Here is a 25604-nt window from a genome sequence, read left to right on the forward strand (position 1 = left end):
CATTCCCAGTCTGCTTGGATTTCAATTCAATTCAGACACTTAACTGACTAAAATTACTCCTCACCATCCTTAGGACTTTTCCCCAGGTGCCTTCCCAAACTTGTCTAGGCCAGCTGCCCACCTAACCTTTCCTGGACACATCTTTTCCTGTTTTGCCTTTGAGTTGTAACTCAAGGCTTCGTCTTTGCACAACCTACATGCATTTTTTAAAATCATTTATTTATTTGAAGGGGAGAGTGACAGAGAGAAGGAGAGAGAGATTTTCCATCTGCTGGTCCACTCCCCAAATGTCCACAATGACCAGAGCTGAGCCAGGCTGACGCCATGCACTCCATCCAGGTCTCCCACATGGGTAACAGGGCCCCAAATACTTGGACCATCCTCTGATGCTTTCCCGAGCTGCTAATGCTAGGAGCTTGATGGGAAGCAGTGCAGCCAGGACTCGATCAGGCACTCCCACACGGGATGCTGGCATTGCAGGAGGCGGCTTGCCTTGCTGTGTTGCACTGCTAGCCCTCAAGATGCATCTTTAACACCTGCCAGGGTAAAGATAAATGTCCGCTTGATTCCTGTGCCCGCGTTAGGTATTGACAATCTTGTCTTTCCAGAAATGTCCTCCCTTTTTGGTATGGTCAACGTTTCTTTTTGTTTTACAGAAAAGTGTCACACTGTGCACACTTCTGCATCGTGCAGTTAAGCCTCACTTTTTTCATCATGCTCCAGACACCATGACACCTTCCTAGAGACCGCCTTGTGCACCGAAGCTCCACCCCAAATCCTGCCTCCTTTGGATCTTCGACAAGGCCCTGCGAGAGGACAACCTCTACTCTACAAAAGGATGACGCCCCCTGGATGGGTGCAATTCTCTCTTCAGGTTGCCTGCACGCACATCTGTGTACCATGTCCCTGGTTGTATTCCTACACACGGGAAGACCAGAACCTGGAAGAGACCTGGGGGGTCTTCCCAATGGCTGTCGATGCCTACAACATAATTTGGGGTTTCCATCCCCACAACAGGACTAAGTCTTTGATCTCTCTGGGTCTCTTTGATTGACCTGAGGAGTGAAGTGTAGTCTCATATCTCAGGTTTTCCGTGAAGATCTAGAAACTGCTCCCTGAGGCTTGGCATCAGAAGGGGCCTGGGTTGCCTTTTAGTTTTGGGGTGCGCCAGAGCATGGACCAAATCTCAAGCAGAACTTGCTGGTGACGCCCATCGCCTTAGAAACAGGGCACAGAGAGCACCCGAGGTTTGGTCTTGGCAGCAAAGCCAAAGCTTCAGCTCCGGGCTTTCCACATTCTGTGCAGACTCCTCGACCGTGCCTCCCAGTCTCTGCACACTCACACCACGCGAGAGCACGCCCCACTCGCTTTCATCTTGGCTCCTGCTCCAGCGGCGACTGCATGGGGAAGGAGTCACCGCTGGACGAGGAAGCCAGCAGCAGGCAGCGCCCGTCCCGGCTCCCACTGCGGGCCGTGGGGCCCTGGGCCTCACGCAGGGCACGTAAGCGGGACACGCGTGACAGCCTTGCGGCGTCGCGGTATGTGTGCGTTGTTGGGTGGTGCACCCTTCTTCGAGTAGACGTGTGAAACGTGTATACGGTGGCGTGCATACGTGGGGACTCACGAAGTCTGGGGCTCCTCGCTCCTAAAGCGCCCTCCCTTTCGGATGATAGGGCCCTGTGGCAGCCTTTGCTGCGACTGTCAAAGCCGCCTTTATCCAAGTGGGCGCGTATGCGACTCCGCCTTAGGCTCCTCCCCGCGATGGCCGTCCCGCCCTCGCCCCGCCCCCCGCAGCACTTTACGGCCCAGCACGCCACTTTTGCAGCAGTTGCTCCTCCGGCCGCCGCTGCTCCCGCCGCTGCGGCTGCTGCCGGTGAAGTGAGGTAAGTTGAGGTGCGGTGCCGGGCAGGGGCCTCAGCCGCCGGACAGGAACAAGGAGGAGAGCAGGGTAGCCTCGGGCCGGCGGGAGCGGCGCGGCAGCTGCTGCTTTGTCTCCTCAGCTCCAGTCCCGTCTGCGCCGCCGCGGGGAGGCCGCCCGGGCCCGGCGAGCCGAATCGATGCTGGACCTGGAGGTGGTGCCTGAACGCTCTCTGGGGAATGAGCAATGGGAATTCACGCTGGGTGAGTGTGGGGTCCTCTCTGGACGTCATTCGCTGGTCCTTGCTGCTCTCTGGACCCTTCCCTCCCCTGCACCCGTGGCTCCTCGCCTCCGTAGTCCCCTCGGCTATTTTGTGCTCCGGGCGCTGGATACCCGCTCCTGCCGACCCGATCCGCCTGGCAGTCGCCCCGCCGGCCTCGGGCCTCAGCGGGGCCCTTCCAGGGTTGGTGGGAGGTGGTAATAATAATGACAATAGTAACTCGTACGCCCCAAACCTAAGGTTAGTCCTGCTCTTTTGAATGCAGCCATCGCTAAGCCTGTGTCTGCCTGCGTCTCGGTACTGTTGTTATTCCCATTCCCATTCGCTAAAGTACAGCCGAGAAGTGACTGACCCCGTGACCTCGATGGTCTGTATCTGTCTCCTTTTCTGCGCAGGGGGTTTCCTATTTTTGGAAAAATCCGGACTTGGAGATCTGGTCAAGGCAGTTGAGTGTGTGTGTTAGAAGAACTTCTAACTTGTTTCCTTCTCTTTTGAAATGTAGCCTGTGTGGTGGCGTAATCCCAAACCCAGAACTCAGCTGTGAGAGTTAAAGGTTGAATGAAATTGCAGTTAGGGGAGAGTAAGGTAGAGTTCTTAGAAAATTTGGTTGTTTTGGGGTTTGTTGGCACGGCTTTCTCCCACCACCCCCTGCATTCCCAGCGTCACCACCTTTGTGTGTACAAGGAAGATTGCACTCAGTAACCCAGTGTGTTTACTTTGATGTTGCAGCACTAAGAAAAGGGGGTGGGGAACAGGCGCTGGCGCTGCTTGTTTGTGCAGGCCTGAACTTTTGTCACTCTAGTGTGGGCTACTGGACGGAGTCACTGCCCCATTGAATTATAGCTTGTTCTTAAATCTTTGGAAAACAGATGGCTGCAAAGATAGCATATTGGAGAAACCAGGCAATATAGATCACTGGTAGGCCCTGCTGGTGCTTTGTGGCCACAAGCCTCCTTATTGGGGGAGGCAGGGTGCTGTCTTCTCATAACTTAAACCACTCATACAGAATTCTTCCCGAAATTTTAGTTGTTATTGTTGTGGGGATGGGATCCCCAAATTATGCTGTGGAGATCAAGAGCCCTAGCTGGGCTCAGAGGGATTCCTCCTGCTCCCCACCCCCTGCCCCAGCTAGAGTTTGTCCAGGTTCTTGTGAGAATACGACCCTGAGTCACAGAGCAGAAAAGCAGGATTTATTGAAAGACAAAGGGATAGCACACACCCAGATGTGAGTGCAGGCAACTGTAAGAGAGAAAATTGCCCCCACCCAGGCTGGGGTCATCCTCTTATAGGATAGGGGTGGTGCTCAGGGCAGGGCCTGATTAAAGATCCAAAGGAGGCAGGATTTGGAGTGAGTCTGTTGCACAGAGGTGGTCTCCAGGAAGGTGTCATGGCATCTGGAGCATGATGGAAAGTGAGGTTTAGCTGTGTGATGAGCAGTGGGTGTGCTGAGTTGTTAGCTGTGTTTAATTTTCATAGAGGATGATGTGATGTGGGAGGTGGGCATGGCTTGGTTGTTGGCATTCCTTAGCTCCTCATCTCTTTCTGACTCACCGGCATCACTGTGACTAGATTATAGATCTTTGTGATACAAACATTCAGAGTCATTGGTCAGAAGTAAGTGACAAGGGGGCTGGAGCTGTGGCATAGCGGGTAAAACCACCTCCTGCAGTGCTAGCATCCCATGTGGGCACCTGTTCATGTCCTGGCTGTTCCACTTCTGATACAACTCTCTGCTATGGCCTGGGAAAGCAGCAGAAGATGCCCAAGTCCTTGGGCCCCAGTAACCAAGTGGGAGAGCTGGAAGAGGCTCCTGGTTCCTGGCTTCGGGTGGGCCCAGCTCCAGCCATTGCGGCCATTTGGGGAGTGAACCAGGAGACAAAAGACCTCTCTCTCTGCCTCTCTGTAACTCTGCCTTTCAAATAAAATATATAAATCTTAAAAAAAAAAAAAAAAACTGGAGTAAGTGACAAGGTTATCAGTTGAGGTCAGGATTTCCAGGAAACTGAGAGTCTTCTGTCAACTGTTGTTTTTTTTAATAAATATTTTTTTCCAAGAAACACCACAAGTTGAAGACTTACTTATTTATCTGAAAGGCAGAGATAGAGAAGGAGAGAGTGATCTTCCATCCTCTGGTTCACTCTCCAAATGGCTGCAACGGCTGAGACTGGACCAGGCCAAAACCAGGAGCTAGGAGTTTCCCCATCCAAGTCTCCTGAGTGGGTGGCAGAGGACCAAGTACTTGGGCCATTCTCTACTACTTCTTCCAGGCCATTAGCTGGAAATTGGATCAGAAGTAGAGCAGCTGGGACTTGAACTGCAGCTCATATGGAATGCTGGCATCACAGGCATAAGCTGTATCTGCTGTGCCACAGTGCCAGCCCCAGCTCTGGCTTCTGACTCCAGCTTCCTTGCTAATGCAGACCCTAGAAGGCAGGACTGATGGATGGCTCAAGTAATTGGGCTCCTACCACCCAAGTTTCCAGGTCTTGGCCACATTCGTTGTGGATCTTTGAGGGGTGAACTAGTGAATGGGAGGTCTTTTGCACTATCTGTCTCTCAAACATATATAAAATAGCTCAAAACAAATTTAAGTAGCAGCCAGAAACAAAAGAGCATTTCTGTACATTAGGTTCAGAATTGAACTTTGGGGAAAGCTCGTAAAGGGGGCCTATTCTTATGGTTCTTAAAATGTCCGTTTTAAAATGATGTTCACCTGAGGTGGTCATTTAACTTCCCCAGACTTTAAAAAAAAAAAAGTTTCTTCCCTCACCCCCAACATATCCAAACTGCATTTGGGTAAGTTAGGTAGGGCTAGGGCTAGGAAGTAAATCTGTGCTTTAGAGTTATATTCCTTGTTTGTTTGTTTGACAGGCAGAGTGGATAGTGAGAGAGAGACAGAGAGAAAGGTTTTCCTTTTTGCCGTTGGTTCACCCTCCTGATCCGAAGCCAGGAGCCAGGTGCTTCTCCTGGTCTCCCATGGGGTGCAGGGCCCAAGCACTTGGGCCATCCTCCACTGCCTTCCCGGGCCATAGCAGAGAGCTGGCCTGGAAGAGGGGCAACCAAGATAGAATCCGGCGCCCCAACCGGGACTAGAACCCGGTGTGCCAGCGCCGCAAGGCGGAGGATTAGCCTGTTAAGCCACGGCGCCGGCCCTAGAGTTATATTCCTAAGCCAGAGAACCAGACCGTCGTCAGCTCTTGTCACCACAGCCCTGTAAAGATAGGTATTGTTATCTCCATTTGGCAGGTGAGGAACAGGCTCAGAAACGTGGCGATGATGAACAGGTTGCTGAATACGAATTTCCTGCTTCCCACTTCGTTTTTTGAGGAGGTGCTCTGCTCTGTCACCAGGCTTCTTCTTAGAACCTGTACAAACTCAGATGTGTCTGCCCTTGTAGTCATCTGCCTGGCATCACAACGGGAGGCTGCATCCAGCTTCTTGGCTGCCTTCCTGGCCTTTGTATAATGTTGGGAGGTTAGGGAACTGCCAGCCACAGTGTCTGGGAATGTCGCTCATGGTCTGACCAGTGCTACAGTGAAGGCAGTGTAAATTTGAAATACTTTATGGAATGAGACTTGCAGAATGAATTGATGTGGAAGTGTATCTCTCAATTTGTTTTTGAAATTAGTCTTGAAAATGGCCAAACATTGGAAAATAGCCTCTTCTGAGGTTACCGTCTAAGAAACTGAAGGCTCACTCTGTCAAAGGCCGTATTTATCTCCAAGAACTCTGCTCACAAACATTGGAAATTTAATAAGAAATGGTCTTGAAGAACTTAGTCTAGTCATAGAGAGGATTAAAGAAATAGTTCTTTGTTATAATGGATAGAGGATGAATAGGGCGTTGTGAAGAGGGAAAGGGACTGGACCTGAGTTGGGGGTTCAGGGAAGACTTCCTGTTCAACCCACTGGACTCATAAATCTTCCAGTGGGAAGGATAAATGGTGTATTCAGGGGACTATAAACCATTTGGTATTGTAATTATAGCATGATGAACTGGTGGAAGAAGGATGAGTTTCCCGGAGTCCCAGTTCTGTTGGGTTGTAGCTGAATGGTACACTGTCAAGGAGTGTCTGGGTTCAGTGGGAAAAAGCATGCCATAGTGAAGTCTGTTGTGGCCACTGTTTTAGGAGGGGCGGTTTGGAGACTAGATTTGGAGAGATGGGGAAGAGGAATCTAGAGGTCTTTGGCTTGAGAGACTTGGTAGATGGTGGAAGAATTAAGTAAGAACTAGAATGCAGAGAAAATGAAAAGATCGTTTTTTATTTATTTAATTTAATTAATTTATTTATTTATTGACAGGCAGAGTTGATAGTGAGAGACAGAGAGAAAGGTCTTCCTTTTTGCCGTTGGTTCACCCTCCAGTGGCCGCTGTGGCCGGCGCATCTCGCTGATCCGAAGCCAGGAGCCAGGTGCTTCCCCCGGTAGATCATTTTTTAATCTGTGGACTTTTATTTACCCTTAGATGTCTACACTGAAATGTGAGTCAGAAACTGGTTGGCTGGTTGAGTGAGGGATGAACTGAAGAAATACAGCTTATGGTAGAGACCTGAGTGCCTTAGAGGAACAGTAGGAGAGAGCATTGGTGAGAGATGATGGAGTCCTTGGAGGGAGAAGATGGTCATGAGACCTGTGTGCTCTACTTGATTGCTTTGATTCACAGATGTACACGACTACCTACAAGTATGCCTTGCATGGTGATTGGGTGCTGAGGGTATAGTGATGAACAAGACAGACAAGGTCCCTGCCCTCTACAGGGTACGGGGAAAACTAACAGTTAAGTAAATGGGCTGAGAGGCTGTGTTAGACAAGGCGGTCACAGAAATGAGGTGTGAGCCGTGACCTGAAGTATGAGAACGAACCATCTGTGGGAAGAACATTCCAGCAGCAGCAGCAGGTGTTAGTGCAAAGACCTACAGTGGGAAAGAGCTTGACAAAGTAACAAAGGGGAGGCATGATGAACGTTGGAAAGAAATATGGAAATGGAAATGGTTGAGAATATTTGGGGCCAAGATTTATTTATTGGAAAGACAGAGTTACAAAGAGGGAGAGGCAGAGTTAGAAAAGTCTTCTCTTTGCTGATTCACTCCCCAAATGCCACAACAGCCAGGGTTGAGCCAGGCCAAAGCCAGGAGCCAGGAGTTTCATCCATGGGTGCATGGGCCCCAGGACTTGGGCCAGCTTCCTCTGCTTTCCCAGGCACATTAGCAGGGAGCCGGATCAGAAGTGGAGCAGCCGGGACTCGAACTGGTACCCAAATGGGATGCCAGAGCAGCAGACGGTGGCTTAAGCCGCCAGAGCACCAGCCCCGGTATTTGGGTCTTATTCCCCTGCAGTAGGAGGCCATTTCAAGGTTATAAGCCAGCGAATGATGAGGTATGTGGGACATAAATTTGTTCGGTTTAGAAGGCTGATCATTCTGTTGGAGCAGAGAACAGTGCTCCCCCTTCATTGCCACTGAAAGCTGATTCCCTCTAAAGGCCTTCTGTAGCCTTCCTTTACCAGTAGCTGTGTGATGAGTGGTCTCTATGGCTGCTTTTTGTCTCCCTTGAGTGAGTTTTCTCTGAGTGACTCAGGATCTAAAGATGCTGAGACCAGGACTTTTATGTGGTTAAGTGGGAAAGAACCCTCTCAGAAGAAGAAACTAGTTTGTACCACATGGATCAGAAAAACTGTGTGGCCTTTCCTTTCATGGCACATAACTAACTGAGCTTATCCGTCTTCTGGTGGATGTGTTTGTTCCTCTTGAGAAAGACCACCTAGATTTTCCTCTATTTCAGGAATTACAAGGCTGAGTGATGTATCCAACTAGTTCATATTCTTTTATTTTTAATATTGTATTTATTTATTTGAGAGGTAGAGTTACACACAGAGAAAGGAAGAGACAGAGAAAAAGGTCTTCCATATGCTGGGTCTCTCCCCAAATGGCTGCTGTGGCTAAACCTGGGCCAATCCGAGGCCAGAAGCCAGGAGCTTCTTCTGGGTCTCCCACATGGGTGCAGGGGCCCAAGGACATGGGCCATCTTCCACTGTTTTTCCCAGGCTATAGCAGATAGCTGGATTGGAAGAGGAGCAGCTGGGACTAGAACCAGCACTTATATGGGATTCCAGGGGCCGCAGGCAGAAGATTAACCTACTGTGCCATAGCACCAGTCCCACTAGTTCATATTCTTAGGAAACATTTTTTAACCTTTACTGTTGTGCCAGGCCTTGTGCTATAAATGACTATTTAACATCAGAAGTCAGCCTTGTGATTCCCTTAAACTTTATCCAGCTGGAAATGGGAAGGCAGGTGCTGTGGCACAGAGGGTTAAGCCACCACCAGGGATGCCCACATAGCGTATCCATGTGCATAGTTCCATTTCCAACTACTTCTGATCCACATTCCTGCTAATGCATCCTGAGAGGCAGCAGATGAGGGCTCATTTGGGCCCCTGTTACTCACATGGGAGACCCAGATGGAGTGCCTGGCTAAATTTTTAAGTCTAAATTTTTAAAAACTAAAGAATAGTCTTTCAAATGAGGGTGGGATTAGATTGTTTAAAAGTGGATAGGCCATGAGTTTTAACTTTCTGATTCTTCGTTTTTAAGCTCTTTTCTGCACATCTTATCCTCTTGCTCTGGAGGTCAGCTGATGTTGACCATGTTGCCCTGGGGTGATAGGATGGTTCCTCTTCTCCCTTTCTCTTATGCACTCCACAGTCCTTCAGTTCAATTGAATAAACATTTATTCAGCAGCCACTAAGTAAGCAGCACAGAGGGCGTTGGGGACCCACACAGTGGTATGGATCAGACACCCTCCTCGTACTCTTGAAATAGTGAGTCTTTGTTTTTGGGTTGTCAGGGACTTGTTTCTGTGTATGTTTCCTGTTTATAATGGACTCTGTAAACAAACTTTTTTTTTCTCTCTCTCTCTCTTTTTTTTTTTTTTTATGTTTGAGATGTCATTGGGATCCGAATTAAACTGGAGACATATGTAGATCTGCTTATAATGGGCCATGAGTTGAAAAACCCAGTGTTAAGAGTTAAATTTCTGTGGATTTTAAAGTAGGAATCATGTTGAAATCCTTGGTAAAACAAGTTGATTCCAGTAGATGTATGATTTTAAACTTTTTAATTTTTAAAAGTCTTTGATTTTTATTTATTTGAAAGGCTGAGAGAGAAAAGGAGGGGGTATCTTACATCTACTGGCTTACCTCCCAGCTGCCCACAACACCCAAGACTGGGTCAGGCTGAAGCCAGGAGCCAGGGTCTCCCATGTGGGTGACAGGGCCCCAAGTGCTTGAGCCATCATGAGCTGCCTCCCAGATAATGGATTAGCAGAAAGCAGAGGTGGGAATTGGTCCCAGGCATTCTGATAGGGGATGCAGGCATCCCAAGCAACAGTTTAAGCTGCTGTGCCATTTCACCTGTCTCAATTTTAAAGCTTTTTAAACGACCCTGTACAGGTCATGTGCTCTCTCAGGCCCACGATATGGAGCAATGTGGAGACATACAATGCTGCAGAGGAAAAGAAAGGACTTGTCCCAGGTCATAGGTAATCTATGGCAAAGTGAGGACTAGAACCTTGGTGTCCACAGTCCTGGGATCAGTGCGGAAGTTCTTATTTCCAGGAATCTTTAATAAAATCACTGCCTCTGCTTTGCAATCTGACTATTCCCTTAGTGCTTTGCTGCTTAACTTCATTCTAGCTCTTAGAAGATTTTATTATTTATTTATTTATTTATTTGAATGATAGAGTTACAGAGAGAGAAACAGAGAGGTCTTCCATTCACTGGTTCACTCCCCAAATGGCCACAATAGCTGGAACTGTGCTGATCCAAAGCCAGGAGCCAGGAGCTTTCTTTGGGTCTCCCACATGGATGCAGGGGCCCAAGGACTTGGGCCATCTTCTACTGCTTTCCCAAGCCACAGCAGAGAGCTAGATTGGAAGAAGAGCAGCCAGGACACAAACCGGTGCCCATATGGGATGCCGACGCCGCAGGCAGAGGCTTAGCCTACTACGAGGCAGCACTAGCCCCTTTACTGAGCTTTTATTTACTCATATGTCTATAGACGTTTAGCAGCACCATCCTTTCCTTTAGGGATTAATGCCCAGCACAGTGGTAAATGTCAGTAAATGGGTAGTCTAAGTAATCACACAGGTATTCTTGCTTTATTTCAGGAATGCCTCTGGCTCAGGCAGTAGCCATTCTTCAGAAGCACTGTCGCATCATCAAAAATGTCCAGGTTCTCTACAGTGAGCAGGTGAGTGGTGGCAGTTTCTTAAAATAACATCCCTAATCAGTAAGTTGTCTGCAAAGGTGATGTAACTTTTGGTCTTGATTATCTAGTGCTGCTAGGTTTGGAAAAATAGTAAAAATGGAACCTGTTTTGTCTGGTTGACTTACCTGCTGGCCCTTAGAGACTTTTCTGGAGTCACCTGGTCTTCTAGAGTGCTTGCCATCACTTTCATGTTTAAAACGGTCTTTTCTGCTTTGCTGGTTAGTTTGTGTTCAGGGTTATTGTAGGGGCAGGCATTGTCTTGTGACATGGGCTCTGTGTCTGATTCACCTTTCTGCTGATGTATCTGGGAAAGCAGCAGATGATGGCTTGAGTACATGGACCCTTGCTATCCACATGGGAGACCTAGATGGAGTTCTTGGCTTCACCTATGCTCAACCCTGGCTGGTGCAGGTATTTGGGGAGTGAGCCAGTAGATGGAAGATCTGTTGAGATCTTTGTGTCGATTCTGTCTTTCAAATAAGTTGTTGTTGTTGTTGTTTTTGTTTTGTTTTGTTTTTTTTAATAAGTATCACTGTAGTGCAGATTTCTAGCTAGCAGAGCGTACCAGACTTGAAAGGAAGCAGATATAGCCTGTCCCTGTATGTTTCCCAAAGAGCAGTCTCCTCTCCCCTCTACTGAACACTGAAACATGCAGTTCTTCTAGGACACAGACTGCTTGCCATGTGGAGCAGCCTTTGTGATCCCCTGTGTTTCACAAACCTCAAGGGATACTTTTGAGCCTACACAGGCTAAAGGATGTCCCCAGTGGACTTAGGCTCTTTGAGTAATGGGTTGATGGTTTCAGTGCCATGTGTTCCAGTTAATTTCCAATCCTAAAGTAACTGACAGTTTATTTTTGACAAGAAGAATGTCGCAGATTACAGGTGGGTAACCCTTCTGTGAAGCTTCCTGATTTGGCTTACAGCGGAGTCCGAGTTGGACCCATTAACTATACTCAGAAGTTACATTTTGCAGTACTGTATGCTTGTGCCAGTGTAGTGAGGGATCTTTCTGAAAAAGGGAATGCTTTGTCTCCATGCAGGTGCTTAGGTGTTCACATGGGGTGCATACCACAGAACAGGAGACTGCAAGGAGTGTGCAGAGTTCCTTGAACCACAGTACAAAGTGGTTTCTTATTTATAAAGTGAAGGGTTGCTTTTTCCCTTAACACACAGAGCAAAAAGGCTTGCTTCTTGAGTTTGAACTAGTCTGATCCATTTCCTGTAAATCAGATTTAGATACCCCAGGAATGTATAAATTAGAAAATAAGCTTTATGGGACTGGTGCTATGGTGTAGCGGGTAAAGCTGCCGCCTACAGTGCTGGCATCCCATATGGTGCTGGTTCAAGTTCCAGCTGCTCCACTTCCAATCCAGCTCCCTGCTAGCTAATGGCATGGGAAAGCAGTGGAAGATGGCCCAAGGCCTTGGGCCCCTGCACTCACATGGGAGACCCAGAAGAAGCTCCTGGCTTCAGTTTGGCCCAGCTCTACTATTGTGGCCATTGGGGAGTGAACCAGTGGATGGAAGACCTATCTCTCTGTCCCTCACTCTGCCTCTTAAATAAATTTTAAGGAAAAAAATAGACTTTAAACTTTCTTAACCAATTTTGTAACACTGAAATTTATTTCTTATATCACTATATTTGTTGTCTGTCATTTTGATATTTGGGTCCAAATAGTGTTAGCATTAAGCTAATTTTCCCCAGTATCTTCTAAGCAACTATAATCAATTAATATGCATTGTTTTTTGAATCTACTTCTTTTATTTTTTTGAAGATCCTTTTAAAAATGTTTATATATTTAAAAGGCAGGGTGATGGAGAGGGAGAGACAGAGAAGATCTTCTATCGCTAGTTCACTTCCCAAATATCCACAACAGCTGGCGCTGAGTCACACTGAGCCAGGAACCGGGTACTTCATAGGGTCCCTCCCACGTGTAGCCGGAACCCACGTACTAGGCCAATATCCGCTGCCTCCCAGGTTCATTAGCAAGAAGGTGGAGCAGAAGCACAGGTTAGCTAGGACTAGAAACAGCACTCTAGCCGGCGCCGTGGCTCAATAGGCTAATCCTCCGCCTTGCGGCGCCGGCACACCGGGTTCTAATCCTGGTCGGGGCGCCAGATTCTGTCCTGCTTGCCCCTCTTCCAGTCCAGCTCTCTGCTGTGGCCCGGGAGTGCAGTGGAGGATGGCCCAAGTCCTTGGGCCCTGCACCCCATGGGAAAGCAGGATAAGCACCTGGCTCCTTCCTTTGGATCAGCGCGGTGCACCGGCCACAGCGTGCCAGCCGCCGCGGCCACTGGGGGGTGAACCAACGGCAAAAGGAAGACCTTTCTCTCTATCTCTCTCTCTCTCACTGTCCACTCTGCCTGTCAAAAAAAAAAGAGCACTCTGATATTGGATGCAGGCATCCCAAACTGTGACTTAACCCACTGGGCCACCAGACCTCTACTCTTGCCATTTCTTGGTTGCACGACTTGTTACAAATTATTAAAATATGTAGTTTCCTGCTACATAGGATAATCTTTTTGGCAAGGATCTAAAGGAGGTGGTCTTTCAGAGCTCTGATATCCTTTCTGCTTCTTCCTGCTTTTTTCCTTTTCTGATCGGTCAGTTTGCTTCAACTAGTAACAGATGGGTTTAGCGAACTGTTTGTTATGGAGGACAGGCTGGTTAAATAAGGGGCTTGCTTAAATATCAAATCATGTGTACCTGTGCTTTGGTTCTAGAGATGTAAAGTATTTTAAAAAATTGATTGGAGAATGGTTTGATTGCTTTTGAAAATTGTTTATCCTGGATTGTAACAGTACTACAAAAAAACATGCTCAGATCATGGGAGAGTGTAGAAAAATTGAGATCCTCCAGCAGTCATCCTCTAAGCAAGAATCTGAAAGAACTAAAATGTTGCCTCATCTTGCTTGCTTCCATGGCATAAGCCTCTCCAAAGTAGAACTTTGCGTTCTAGGTTGAGAATAAATAACCCAGTGTGAGGGTTCATTGTTCTGTTATCTTGCTTGAGACCAAATGGTTTAGACATTCTTATAGACCTACTGGAAAATTTTTAACAACCTTCTAGTTTTTACCAATCTTGATGGTACAAACTGTTCTTGCTACCTAGGGAAGATCAATGGTGTAGAAGGGGCAGACATTCTGAGCTAATCCTGGAAGGCTCTTTGGAGAGAATTTCCCCCAGTGACGCCCATTCTAGCAATGGCATCTGGCATTAAAGCCCAGGTCTCTGTCTCTGACAGTCATACCTTCGTCATTCCCTGGTCTGCCTTAAGAAGCTCTATAAAGACACTTCTCGAAATCTTAGGAGGAACTCTGTGGAGTTTTGGATGTTGGTTTTTCGGGTGTTTGGTTTTTTTTTCCTACTACTGGGCAGACTGGGTCAGCACTGTGGAGTTTCCAGACATTCAGCCCTTGAACTGATTGCTGATGGGACAGCCATAAGAGGAAAGAGTGCTGTGTGCCAGCTATTGTCCTTGGTGCATTTTGACCTACTATCTCTGTCCTGAGAACCCTGAAGGAAAGGGATAAAGGTATTCCTGTGAAGAAACTAGAGCTAGAAGTTTGTTTTTTTTTTTTAACTTTTATTTAATATATATAAATTTCTTTTCTTTCTTTCTTTCTTTTTTTTTTTTTTTTTGACAGGCAGAGTGGACAGTGAGAGACAGAGACAAAGGTCTTCCTTTTGCCGTTGGTTCACCCTCCAATGGCCACCGCAGTAGGCGCGCTGCGGCCGGCGCACCACGCTGATCCGATGGCAGGAGCCAGGTGCTTCTCCTGGTCTCCCATGGGGTGCAGGGCCCAAGCACTTGGGCAATCCTCCACTGCACTCCCTGGCCACAGCAGAGAGCTGGCCTGGAAGAGGGGCAACCAGGACAGAATCCGGCGCCCCGACCGGGACTAGAACCCGGTGTGCCGGTGCCGCAAGGCGGAGGATTAGCCTAGCGAGCCGCGGCGCCGGCTTAATATATATAAATTTCAAAAGCACAACTTTTGGATTATAGCAGTTCCCCCCATAACCACCCTCCCACCCGCAAACCCTCCCATCTGCTACTCCCTCTCCCATCCCATTCTTCATTAAGATTCATTTTTAATTACTCAGAGAAGTTTTGACAGTCATTTAAGGTTACCAGGGGTCAGGGGTTCATGGCTCTATGCTGCTATTCCATTTCCCCAGGACTCAGAAGCAGAAAATGTAGAAATCTGACTCTTTAGGTCTTAGGCTAGGCTTTTTAGAAAGCAGCACATTCCCTAATGAGGGTAAGGAGGTGAAACGAGTGAAGAAAGGAATAAGTGTGCTATCTCATGTATAATCATATCAAAAAAGTATTTCTTTTTGTTCTAGAATTCAGCCTAAAGCATTTAATGACTAAATTGTGTCCCCTGTGATGATACAAAGAACTTAGGTGAATCAATGTAGGTTCAGCTGACATATGTAACCAGTAGCTGCTGAGTTTAGATTATGGGCTTTTCACGTGACCTGTATTCCTTGCTGACTGCTCTTTATGTTTGATGGCAGCAAACTTAAATATATGGACCCTGGAGCCTCAAAAGAAAATGGTCTATATACTCATAAGTTTTGTCCCTTTTACCCAGGTATTTATCATGAAACCTGGAAAAGACAGGCCCTCTTCAGCCAGTATCATGAACCAGAAGCTGCAGGCTGGAAGTAGAAGACACATTGCAGCAGTTGTTTTTGTTTTTGTTTTGTTTTGTTTTGTTTCTGGCTTCCAAACTTCATTTGTTGGGGGAGAGAGGGACTGCTCATCATTAGGTATTCTCTGTGCATTGCATTTGTACTGTAAGGCTTTTAGTAGATGCTGGTGAATAAATCAGTCGTTCATTGTGTGTTTTATTTTTGTTTTGCAGTCTCCTTTAAGCCACGACCTCATTCTTAACCTGACTCAGGATGGGATCAAACTACTGTTTGATGCTTTCAATCAAAGACTTAAGGTAACTATAAAGGACAACTAAAATTTCATCTCCAGCTGAGCCAGTTTTTCTGGTTACTATGTGCTGTTATTGTGAGATGTTTCATAAACTCGTAAGTAGATGTGGTCATCTTTGGTTTGGAAACCATCACAATGTAGGGGACTGAAAATCTGCATGTTCCTCTAAAAAGTGGGTTGGGGTTGTTGGAAAGAGTCTAGGAAAACAGTGCCAGCGTTGTGACATAGTGGGTAAAGGCACTACCTGTGATGCTAGCATTCCATATGGGCACTGGTTCGAGTTCCAGCTGTTTCACTTTGATCCACCTACCTGCTAATGGCCTGGGAAAAGCAGTGGAATATGGCCCAAGTGCTTAGGATTTTGCCACCCACATGGGAGACCTGAATGAAGCTCCTGGCTTCGGCCTGGTCTGTCCTGGCCATAGAGGCTGTCTGGGAAGTGATCCATCAAATAGAAGCGCTCTCTCTCTCTCCCTCTCTCTGTAACTCTGCCTTTCAAATAAGTAAATCTTTAAAAATAAAATTAATAAGAGGCTAGGAAGGGCTGCTGTTCTGGGCTCTGGAGGAAAAGAGTGTTAAGATATGTGGAACATGCTGTGGAAACAGGCTTTTATGTTGAATAGGAAAATTAAGAGGAGTTAAGTATTTGACATAGTTTGCCCTGAGGCTGTATTTAAGAAAGTACTAAAAATATGGGACCTAGCTGTAGAATTGGACCAAAAAACTACAGTCATGTTTTATATATCTGTTTTCTTTCTTTAATTCATTCTTGTGTTGGTGTGACTTGGAAGATAAAAATGGAAACTGTTCTTAGAATACTGGGTCTTGGGGTTAACATCCCCAGCAATGAGTTGATACTTTAATCTACTTGAAGGATTGTAAACAAGCATGCTGGTATGTAGGGTTGTCTTAATTGGCATTCAAATGCAATTTGCTAACACCTGTTGAGCCCAGGATGTTTTTAATACACTATTTACATGTGCCCAGGCATCACAGGATACTCATGTGACAAGCAATTCATGCCTCAGAGTCACAAGGTTGAATGTGCACTCCAGGCAGTAGCAAACCAGAGCCATTATTTTGGTTGGGTAGAATAGCATTTCCAAAAGAGTTAGGTACTTCCCAATTCTCATCATCCTACCACAAGTGAACTGCAGAGGAGTAAAACAGCACATGGAAAGAGAATCAGCGTACTCTATGAGAATTCCTTCTTCTATCCTGTCACCAGTGGCCAGAAATTTTACACTGAAAAGGCAAAGGATGAACTTCAATGTGACTTTATCATAGATTAGGGGAAAATTACCCTACTAACATAGTAACACCTTTACAAATAGTTATTTGAGGGTCAGGCTTTGGTGAATAGTTAAGCCACTGTTTGGGATGCCTGTATTGGAGTGCCTGGGCTCGAGTCCTAGCTCCATGCTCCATGCTCCATGCTCCATTCTAATTTCCTGCTAATTTATACCCCAGAAGTAGCTAGTCATGGCTCAAGTAGTTGGGTCCCTTGCCAACCAACATGGGAGACCTGGATTTAGTTCCTGGCTCCTGGTTTCACTCTAGCCCAGCCTGGAGTATTGCAGCTATTCGGGGAGTAAACCAGCTAATGGGAGGTTTCTGTCTCCATCTGTCTGTCAGTCTTTTTTCTTTGCCTTTCAAATAAATGAAAATAAACGTAATTTTTTAAAAATCCCAAATAGTCATTTACATTTAACTTGATGAAAGTCTATTTTAGGAACCATAACTCAAAAAGATTGAAGGAGCCAGCGCCGCAGCTCAATAGGCTAATCCTCCACCTGCAGCGTCGGCACCCCAGGTTCTAGTCCCAGTTGGGGTGCCGGGTTCTGTCTCGGTTGCTCCTCTTCCAGTCCAGCTCTCTGCTGTGGCCCAAGTGCTTGGGCCCTGCACCCGCATGGGAGACCAGGAGAAGCACCTGGCTCCTGCCTTCGGATCAGTGCCGTGTGCCGTCTGCAGCGGCCATTGTGGGGTGAACCAATGGAAAAGGAAGACCTTTCTCTCTGTCTCTCTCTCTCTCTGTCCACTCTGCCTGTCAAAAAATAAATAAATAAAATTTTAAAAAAGAAAATGATATGCAGAAATATAAGGGAAAATACCTCTGGGTGGGAAAAGTGGCAAAATAGAACCTTTGGTGGAATCCCTCTGAAGGAAAGGCTGGGGTCCTGCCTGAGCCTCTAGAAACTGTGAGGAAATAATCACCCAGGTGTTCTTGTTTAGCACCAGTGGTGACCTGACCTGGCTTACTGCCCTCTGTTCAGCGACTTCAGAATCTCTTTTATATTGTCTCCTGTAATTGGCTCTCCACCCCCTGCCTGAAGCCTCAGAGGCCTATGGAATGAGGCTTTCCAAGTCAGAACCTGACTTTTCCATGACTCCTCTCCTGGGGAAATCAGGGGTTTCTGTAGCCCGGAGATGGAAATTCATAGGCTGTAGACTTCTCAGCTGCTTGTGGGAAAGCAAGCTCCAAGGGCCAAAATCATTTGTTGATTCTGCTAGTGACACGAAGGGCTCCAAGATGGCCAGCACTCTGAGTCCCTTGCCACAAGTGATGCCCTACACCCTGTGATTAGCTGTGGTCTACTTTTTTCCTATTGGGCAGGCAAGGTTGAAATAAATATATATATACACACACACACACATACATGTATGTATGTATGTATATATGTAAAAAACTGGTGACTGGTGGATGACAGTGATAAGGAAGAACATCCTGGAGACCTACTCCCATAGGGTGAGTGGCAGAAAGTTTTTCTGGGATGATTGGCCAAATGTGAGCTGTAGGATTAACAGGGAAACAGTTGCTACAAGCAGGACTCTGGCTGAAGACAGAAGCTCTGTGCCAGTGAAATGATGCACCAGTCTGGCACAGTAAAGTGCCATGCTCAGGCATTCTGAAGGGGACACTTACTGTCTCCTGGATTAAGAGCTGTTCCGCCCTTCCTTACACAGCTCCTCCTGTACCTGTTTTCGTGCTTTCAAGCTTCATATTGCCCTTAACTAGCCTCAGACCAAGAAGATGTGCCCGGCATTCGTTGAGTACCTCCCCTACGCAAGCTGATGAGTCAGAGCTCAAGGAGTGTAACTTAGACCAGTGCAAGTATAAACAGCTGTGGAAGAAAAGGTTCACTCAAGTGCTGTGCCAGCCCAGCAGAGGGAGCAGTAATTTCCAGCAAGTAGGCTTAAAATGGTTGCGTAACAATCGAAAGGTTTCCAAGTTGGTTCAGTGTTAGGTTTCTAAAAAGTTAGGCACAGGGTCTCTGACCCAAAGGTATTTCCTTAAACATTTAACAGTTCTTTATGAAGAACACTTTCAAAATCTTACTTTCTATTGTATTTTTTTTTTTCAGAGTGTATTTATTTATTTATTTGAAAGGCACAGCTACAGAGAGGGGAAGAGATACACACACACAGTTACTCCATCTGCTGGTTCACTCCTTGAATGGCCACATTGGCTGGGGGTAGGCCTGGCCAAAGCCAGGAGCCTAGAACTCCATCCAGATCTCCCATCTGGGTTACTGGGGCTCAAGGACTTGGAGCATCTCCCACTGCTTTCCCAGGCACATTCCCAGGGAGTTAGATTGGAGGTAGAGCTTCTGGAATTCAAATTAGCACTCATGTGGTACCAGTATTGCAGGCGGCCTTTCAACCCCCTATGCCACAACACCAGTTGAGGAAATATACAATAATATGTACATTTTTTTAAAGATTTATTTATTTATTTGAAAGAGTTACACAGAGGAGAGGAAGAGAGAGAGAGAGTGAGGTCTTCCATCTGTTGGTTCACTCCCCAAATGGCCACAACGGACGGAGCTGCGCTGATCCGAAGCCAGGAGCTTTTGCCGGGTCTCCCACATGGGTGCAGGGGCCCAAGGACTTTGGTCATCTGCTGCTTTCCTAGGCTATAGTAGAGAGCTGGATGGGAAGGGGAGCAGCCAGGACTAGAACCAGCATCCATGTAGGATGCTGGTGCTTCAGGCCAGGGCGTTAACCCACTGTGCCACAGTGCCAGCCCAATATGTACAGTTACCCTATTGTACAATGAACCCTAAGACTTTTTACTCCTATCTATAACTTAGTACCATTAATCAACCTTTCTTTTTTTTTTTTTTTTTTTTTTGACAGGCAGAGTGGACAGTGAGAGAGACAGAGAGAAAGGTCTTCCTTTTGCTGTTGGTTCACCCCCCAATGGGCGCTGCAGCCGGCGCGCTGTGGCCGGCGCACCGCACTGATCCGATGGCAGGAGCCAGGTGCTTCTCCTGGTCTCCCATGGGGTGCAGGGCCCAAGCACTTGGGCCATCCTCCACTGCCTTCCCGGGCCACAGCAGAGAGCTGGACTGGAAGAGGAGCAACTGGGACAGAACCCGGGGTGCCAGCAGCGCCGTAGGCTGAGGATTAGCCTATTGAGCCCCAATGTCGGCCTCAGCCTTTCCCTTTTTCCTCCCCAGTCTCTATAAAATGATAACCACCATTATAGTTTCAACTTTTATATGGTAACTCTTTTTTAAGTCTCCTCATCACATGAGTGAGATCACGTGGTACTTGTTTCTCTGTGATTGGCTTATTTCACTTAGCCTAATGACTTCCAGTTGCATCCATATTGTTGCAGACGACAAGATCTCATCCTTTTCTATAGCTAATATTGAGTTGTATATATGTGTCTTGATATTTCATCTGAGGCTGAACACACTAAAATGCAAAACTTCAGGGCTGTATTGTGGCATAGTAGATTAAGCTGCCACCTACAATGCCAGCATACCATATGAGCTCTGGTTCAAGTTTTGGCTGCTCCACTTCCAGTCCAGCTCCCTGCTATTATTGTGCCTAGCAAAGCAGCAACAGATGGCCCAAGGGTTTGGGCTCTTGGCTTCAGCTTGGCCCAGCCCTGGCCATTGCAGCCTTTTGGAAATAAACCAGTGGATGGAAGATCAATTGATCTGTCTCCCTCCCCCCATCTCTGTAACTCTGCCATTCAAATAAATAAATCTTTAAGAAATCTGGGTGATATGTATAAGCCTGGGAAAGATGTAGATGGGGATGAAAAGGAAATGGAAGAATTGTTAAAAAAAAAAAAACCTTCACAAGGGTCTTGAGGTTCATCAGATTGTTCAACCATTTCATCTTTCTTAGGGATATGACCAAATACTCATCTTTGTCCTAAGCCAATACTGTGGCCTGTTTTCTAACAAGATAGAACTGCCGGGGCCGGTGCCGGGCTCACTTGGTTAATCCTCCACCTGCAGCGCCGGCATCCCATATGGGTGCCGGGTTCTAGTCCCGGTTGCTTCTCTTCCAGTCCAGCTCTCTGCTATGGCCCGGGAAGGCAGTGGAGGATGGCCCAAGTGCTTGGGCCCTGCACCCCATGGGAGACCAGGAAGAAGCACCTGGCTCCTGGCTTCCGATCGGCACAGTGCCGGCCGTGGCGGCCATTTGGGGGTTGAACCAACGGAAAGAAGACCTTTCTCTCTGTCTATCTCGCTGTCTAACTCTGTCAAATAAAATTAAAAAAAAACTGCCCCCATCTTTTTGTTTTGTAAACAAAATAAACTTCAAAATAAGCTGTTTTTGGAATAACTGGATTTGAGTTTTTATAATGCAGCAAAGTATGGAGTAGAAGGAATGGGCTCAGTGTTCAATGCATATAGCCTTAAGAGGCTGCATACATTTGTTTCTGTGGAAGATGTTGCTGTCCTGTGGGGTGGGGTGTGCCCCAGTGTGACTCAGCTGTGGACTAGATACAAGGACCTTGACCCATGAGCAATCCACTGGAAGAGAGAAGGGGAGCGGAGTGATGGTATGTGTTTTCCCCTTAATTTTAAAATGAGAATAAAAGATAATGTGCTTTGTGCTATTTATGCCATAAACATGTTTTCAGTTTTTTCAGTCATCAACCTCAGATCATTAACAACTCTTAAACTTTTTTTTAGGTGATTGAAGTATATGACTTAACGAAAGTAAAATTAAAATATTGGTGAGTTTTCTCCCCCACTGGTATATGCTTGGTACAGACAGACCTTATCTACCACCTTCATTAGATTAGTGAAGGAGCCCCATGTACAGCAGTGTAGGAATCAAAGCCATGAATTCCTGAGGCAACCTCTGATCCTGCTCAGTTTCCTGGGGGAAGAGAAGTAAACTTAGGAAGAACCTCTGTGTGTTAAATACTTCACATATGTGTCTTCTGATTTAACCTTCAACACAGCAGGACCTCAGTTCAGAGGTGATGTCACAGACATCTGAGTCAGACACCCTCTTCTGCATGGCTTCCCTGGCAGCTTTTTCAAAAATGTTTTTATAAGCAACAAAGGATCAGATCACTTAAGTCTGACGCCAAAGCCTATGCTAAAGAGAATAGCAAAGAGACCATCATTTTAGAACCAAAATCTACTTTAGAATGAAAATGGGAATGACCTGTATAATCCAGGAATTTTGAGCCCCTACTAATAATGTAAGACAATACGCAAGCGTCTAGAATAATCTCCTTAACAGAGATCCCTTTCCTTTCACGAGGTTATGGAGGGGATTGGATTCTGAGGCAGACTTGGGCAGCTTTTGTTGATAGATGGGTGGACAAGCAAATGTGTAGTAGCTCCTGTAGGCTCTAGTTACTTCTGGTCATACTGGCACTACCACATCTCAAGGTCTGGCTTTTCTTCTCTCTCTTTTTGTTCAGAGTTAGTCGTGTCTTTAGAAGCCCCAGAGGACTGACTCTGTGTCAGCTTCACAGTAACTGCCCTTCATCTGACCTTATTCTCTTAAGTTCTTTAATTAGGGGCTGGCGTTTGGCATAGCTGGTAAGACCTTGCTCAGGACACAGGCATCCCATGTGGAGTGCCTGATTTTGAGTCCTAGCTCCACTCCCTAGTATAATTTCTTTGGTTAAATGTGCATCCTGGGAGGCAGCAGATGATGGGTGGCTTGGGTACTTGGATCCTTGCCACCCACAAGAGACTCAGATTGAGTTCTTGATTCCTGCCTGGCTTTAGCCTCACCCAACCCAGGCCATTACAGGCTTCTGGGGAGTGAACCAGCAGATGGGAGACCTCTCTGTTTGTATATTTTTGTTTTGCAGTGGAGTGCATTTCAATTCTCAGGCCATAGCTCCTACCATTGAGCAGATTGACCAGTCTTTTGGCGCAACCCATCCTGGAGGTAAGCCAAGTTCCTTTGCTCCCCTGGATACCAGTAGCAGCCCATAGCAATAAACTCAGCAGGTGGCACCATCCCACTCCATTCCCTTCAGCTGGACCCTTGTAGGATCTTGATGTTGGTACTAGGGAGCGAAGGAAAGCTTCTTGTTTTTGACCTAGTATAAGTTAGTTCGGTAAAAACTGAACTAGTTAGTAAGTAAAAACTTACTGGTTTTTGACCTAGTAAGTTAGTGGACCCAAGTAATATGTTGCGACTTGTCAGACTGGTTTATGTTAGCGATTTCAGAAACTCATCAGCTGCATTGTTTTCTTCTCCCCTGCTCCACAGTGTACAACTCCGCTGAGCAGCTCTTCCACCTCAACTTCAGAGGACTGTCTTTTTCTTTTCAGTTGGACTCCTGGACTGAGGCTCCCAAGTATGAGGTCAGCCCTTCCTGTCTCCTGGTGTGGGTCAGAAGATAGTGCCATGGCAAGGGAAGAGGAACTGGAGAGGCAGACTTTTGTTTATTTGTTTCCTTGTATTTGAGCTCTTTAAGGGCCCAAAAGTGGTAGAGTAGACACAACAAGAAGAGCAGGGCCATTTTCAGGAAGAAAGTACTTCCCACTTACTGGGCTCCTCTCTCAGAGGGAAATCCAGTCCTGTCTCACTTTAGAGCTCCTGATCACTGGTCTTCTCAGTGGCCAAGAATTCAGAGATTCTGTTTGCTGAATCTTCAGTTATCTACAGCTTTTAGCAAACATTTCCTTCATGCCTAGGCAACAACATAGCTTTTTAAAGGCTAATGTGTCGGCCAGCGCTGTGGCTCAACAGGCTAATCCTCCGCCTTGCGGCGCCAGCACACCGGGTTCTAGTCCCGGTTGGGGCGCCGGATTCTATCTTGGTTGCCCCTCTTCCAGGCCAGCTCTCTGCTATGGCCCAGGAAGGCAGTGGAGGATGGCCCAAGTGCTTGGGCCCTGCACCCCATGGGAGACCAGGAGAAGCACCTGGCTCCTGGCTTCGGATCAGCGCGATGCGCCAGCCACAGCGCGCCGGCTGTAGCGGCCATTGGGGGGGTGAACCAACAGCAAAGGAAGACCTTTCTCTCTGTCTCTCTCTCTCACTGTCCATTCTGCCTGTCAAAAAAAAAAAAGAAAGGCTTATGTGTCATTAAGGAAGCATTCTTATATTTTCTACTGATGAAGAAAAGAAAAACTAAGTAAACTGAAGATGAGCTAAAGATGTTTGGGGTGAGTTTATTGAACCAGAGCCAGGTCTGACTGTGGCTTTGACCTGACCAGTTCTTCAAGACCATGAGGCTAGGGAGGACCAGGACCTGAGTCACATGACCTGCAAAATACCTCTTGTCTGTGCTTACAGCCCAATTTTGCCCATGGTCTAGCTTCTCTCCAAATACCCCATGGAGCAACTGTAAAACGAATGTACATCTACAGTGGAAACAGCCTACAGGATACCAAGTAAGTGTAAGGAACGTGAGTTTGGTGCTGAAGCCATGGGTTCCCTGGGAGGGAGAACCAAGCTTCTGCTCATTGTATGTCTACTACCCCAGGGCTCCCGTGATGCCCCTGAGCTGTTTCCTGGGCAATGTTTATGCTGAGAGTGTAGATGTTCTTCGAGATGGAACTGGACCCTCAGGCTTACGACTTCGTCTACTTGCTGCAGGTCAGTTACTGACATTAATGTAGGTAGATTCCCATTTAACCATTTTGAGACTTTATGAAATTCTGTGTGCTTAGAGATACATCTTAGTCCATTCAAACATCTACAACAGAAGACCATAAACTGTGTAGCTTATAAACAATTGAAATTTACTGCAGTGGTAGAGAGTGAAAAATCCAAGATCAAGACACTGAGAGATTCAGTATCTGGCCTTTTTTTTTTTTTTTTAAAGATTGGTTTATTCATTTAAAAGAGTTACAGAGAGAGAAGGAGAGATAGAGGCAGGGAAATCTTCATCTGCTGGTTCACTCCCTAAGTGGCTTCAGTGGCCAGGGCTGAGCCAGACCAAAGCCGGGAGCTTCATCCAGGTCTCCCAGATGGGTGCAGGGGACCCAAACACTTGGCCCATCTTCCACTGATTTTCCAAGACCACTAGCAGGGAGCTGGATTGGAAGTAAACCAGTTGTGGTACAAATCAGTGCCCATATGAGATGCTGGTGTAGTAGGAGGCAGCTTTACCCACTATGCCACAACGCTAGCCCCAAGGGTCTGCTTTTTAATTCATTTGTCGTCTTTTGGTGAAAGGAGCTACTTAGCTCCTGGGGTCTCTTTTCTAAGATCACTAATCCCGGTCATAAGTCTCCACTCTTTTTTCGCTTTGATTTCTTTTCTTTTATTTATATATATATATATAGATATATATAGATATATCTATATATATATATTTTTTTTTTTTTTGACAGGCAGAGTGACCAGTGAGAGAGAGGCAGACAGAAAGAAAGGTCTTCCTTTTGCCGTTGGTTCACCCTCCAATGGCTGCTGCGGCTGGCACTGATCCGAAGCCAGGAGCCAGGTGCTTCTCCTGGTCTCCCATGGGGTGCAGGGCCCAAGCACTTGGGCCATCCTCCACTGCACTCCCGGGCCACAGCAGAGAGCTGGCCTGGAAGAGGGGCAACCGGGACAGAATCCAGCACCCCGACCGGGACTAGAACTCCACCGCAGGCGGAGGATTAGCCTATTGAGTCGCGGCACCAGCCTCGCTTTGATTTCTTTTAAAGTATTTATTTATTTATTTATTTTTTGAAGATTTATTTATTTGAAAGACAGTCACATAGAGAGGTAGAGCCAGAGAGAGAAGTCAATCTTCCATCCACTGGATCACTCCCCAGATGACCGCAATGGCCAGAGCTAAGCTGATCTGAAGCCAGGAGCCAGAGCTAAGCTGATCCAAGGCAGGAGCCAGGAGCTTCTTCTGGGTCTCCCATGTGGGTGCAGGGGCCCAAGGACTTGGGCCATCTTCTACTGCTTTCCCAGGCCACAGCAGAGAGCTGGATCAGAAGTGAAGCAGCCGAGACTCGAACCAGTGCCTACATGGAATGCCGGCGCTGCAGGCCGGGGCTTTAACCCACTACACCATAGCACCAGCCC

General features: G+C 46.9%; 1 protein-coding gene across 3 annotated transcripts in view; it reads left to right on the top strand.

The window, feature by feature from the left end:
• The first annotated feature begins 1827 nt into the window (after positions 1-1827).
• Positions 1828-25604, top strand: part of PHAF1 (phagosome assembly factor 1) — a 31228-nt gene continuing 7451 nt past the window's right edge. The window contains exons 1-9 of one of the 3 annotated variants that reach the window (XM_062177764.1): positions 1828-1883; positions 2001-2121; positions 10302-10384; positions 15277-15360; positions 21296-21339; positions 22441-22520; positions 22848-22942; positions 23877-23974; positions 24067-24179. In XM_062177764.1, the coding sequence (XP_062033748.1) occupies positions 2058-2121; positions 10302-10384; positions 15277-15360; positions 21296-21339; positions 22441-22520; positions 22848-22942; positions 23877-23974; positions 24067-24179 (661 nt within the window). In that variant the 5' untranslated portion in view covers positions 1828-1883; positions 2001-2057. Of the gene's footprint in view, positions 1884-2000; positions 2122-10301; positions 10385-15273; positions 15361-21048; positions 21163-21295; positions 21340-22440; positions 22521-22847; positions 22943-23876; positions 23975-24066; positions 24180-25604 lie in introns of those variants that run through there. The other 2 variants (XM_062177766.1, XM_062177767.1) reach the window with 2 other exon arrangements.

Source organism: Lepus europaeus, chromosome 19 (genome assembly GCF_033115175.1).
Source record: "Lepus europaeus isolate LE1 chromosome 19, mLepTim1.pri, whole genome shotgun sequence".
Lineage (NCBI taxonomy): Eukaryota > Metazoa > Chordata > Mammalia > Lagomorpha > Leporidae > Lepus > Lepus europaeus.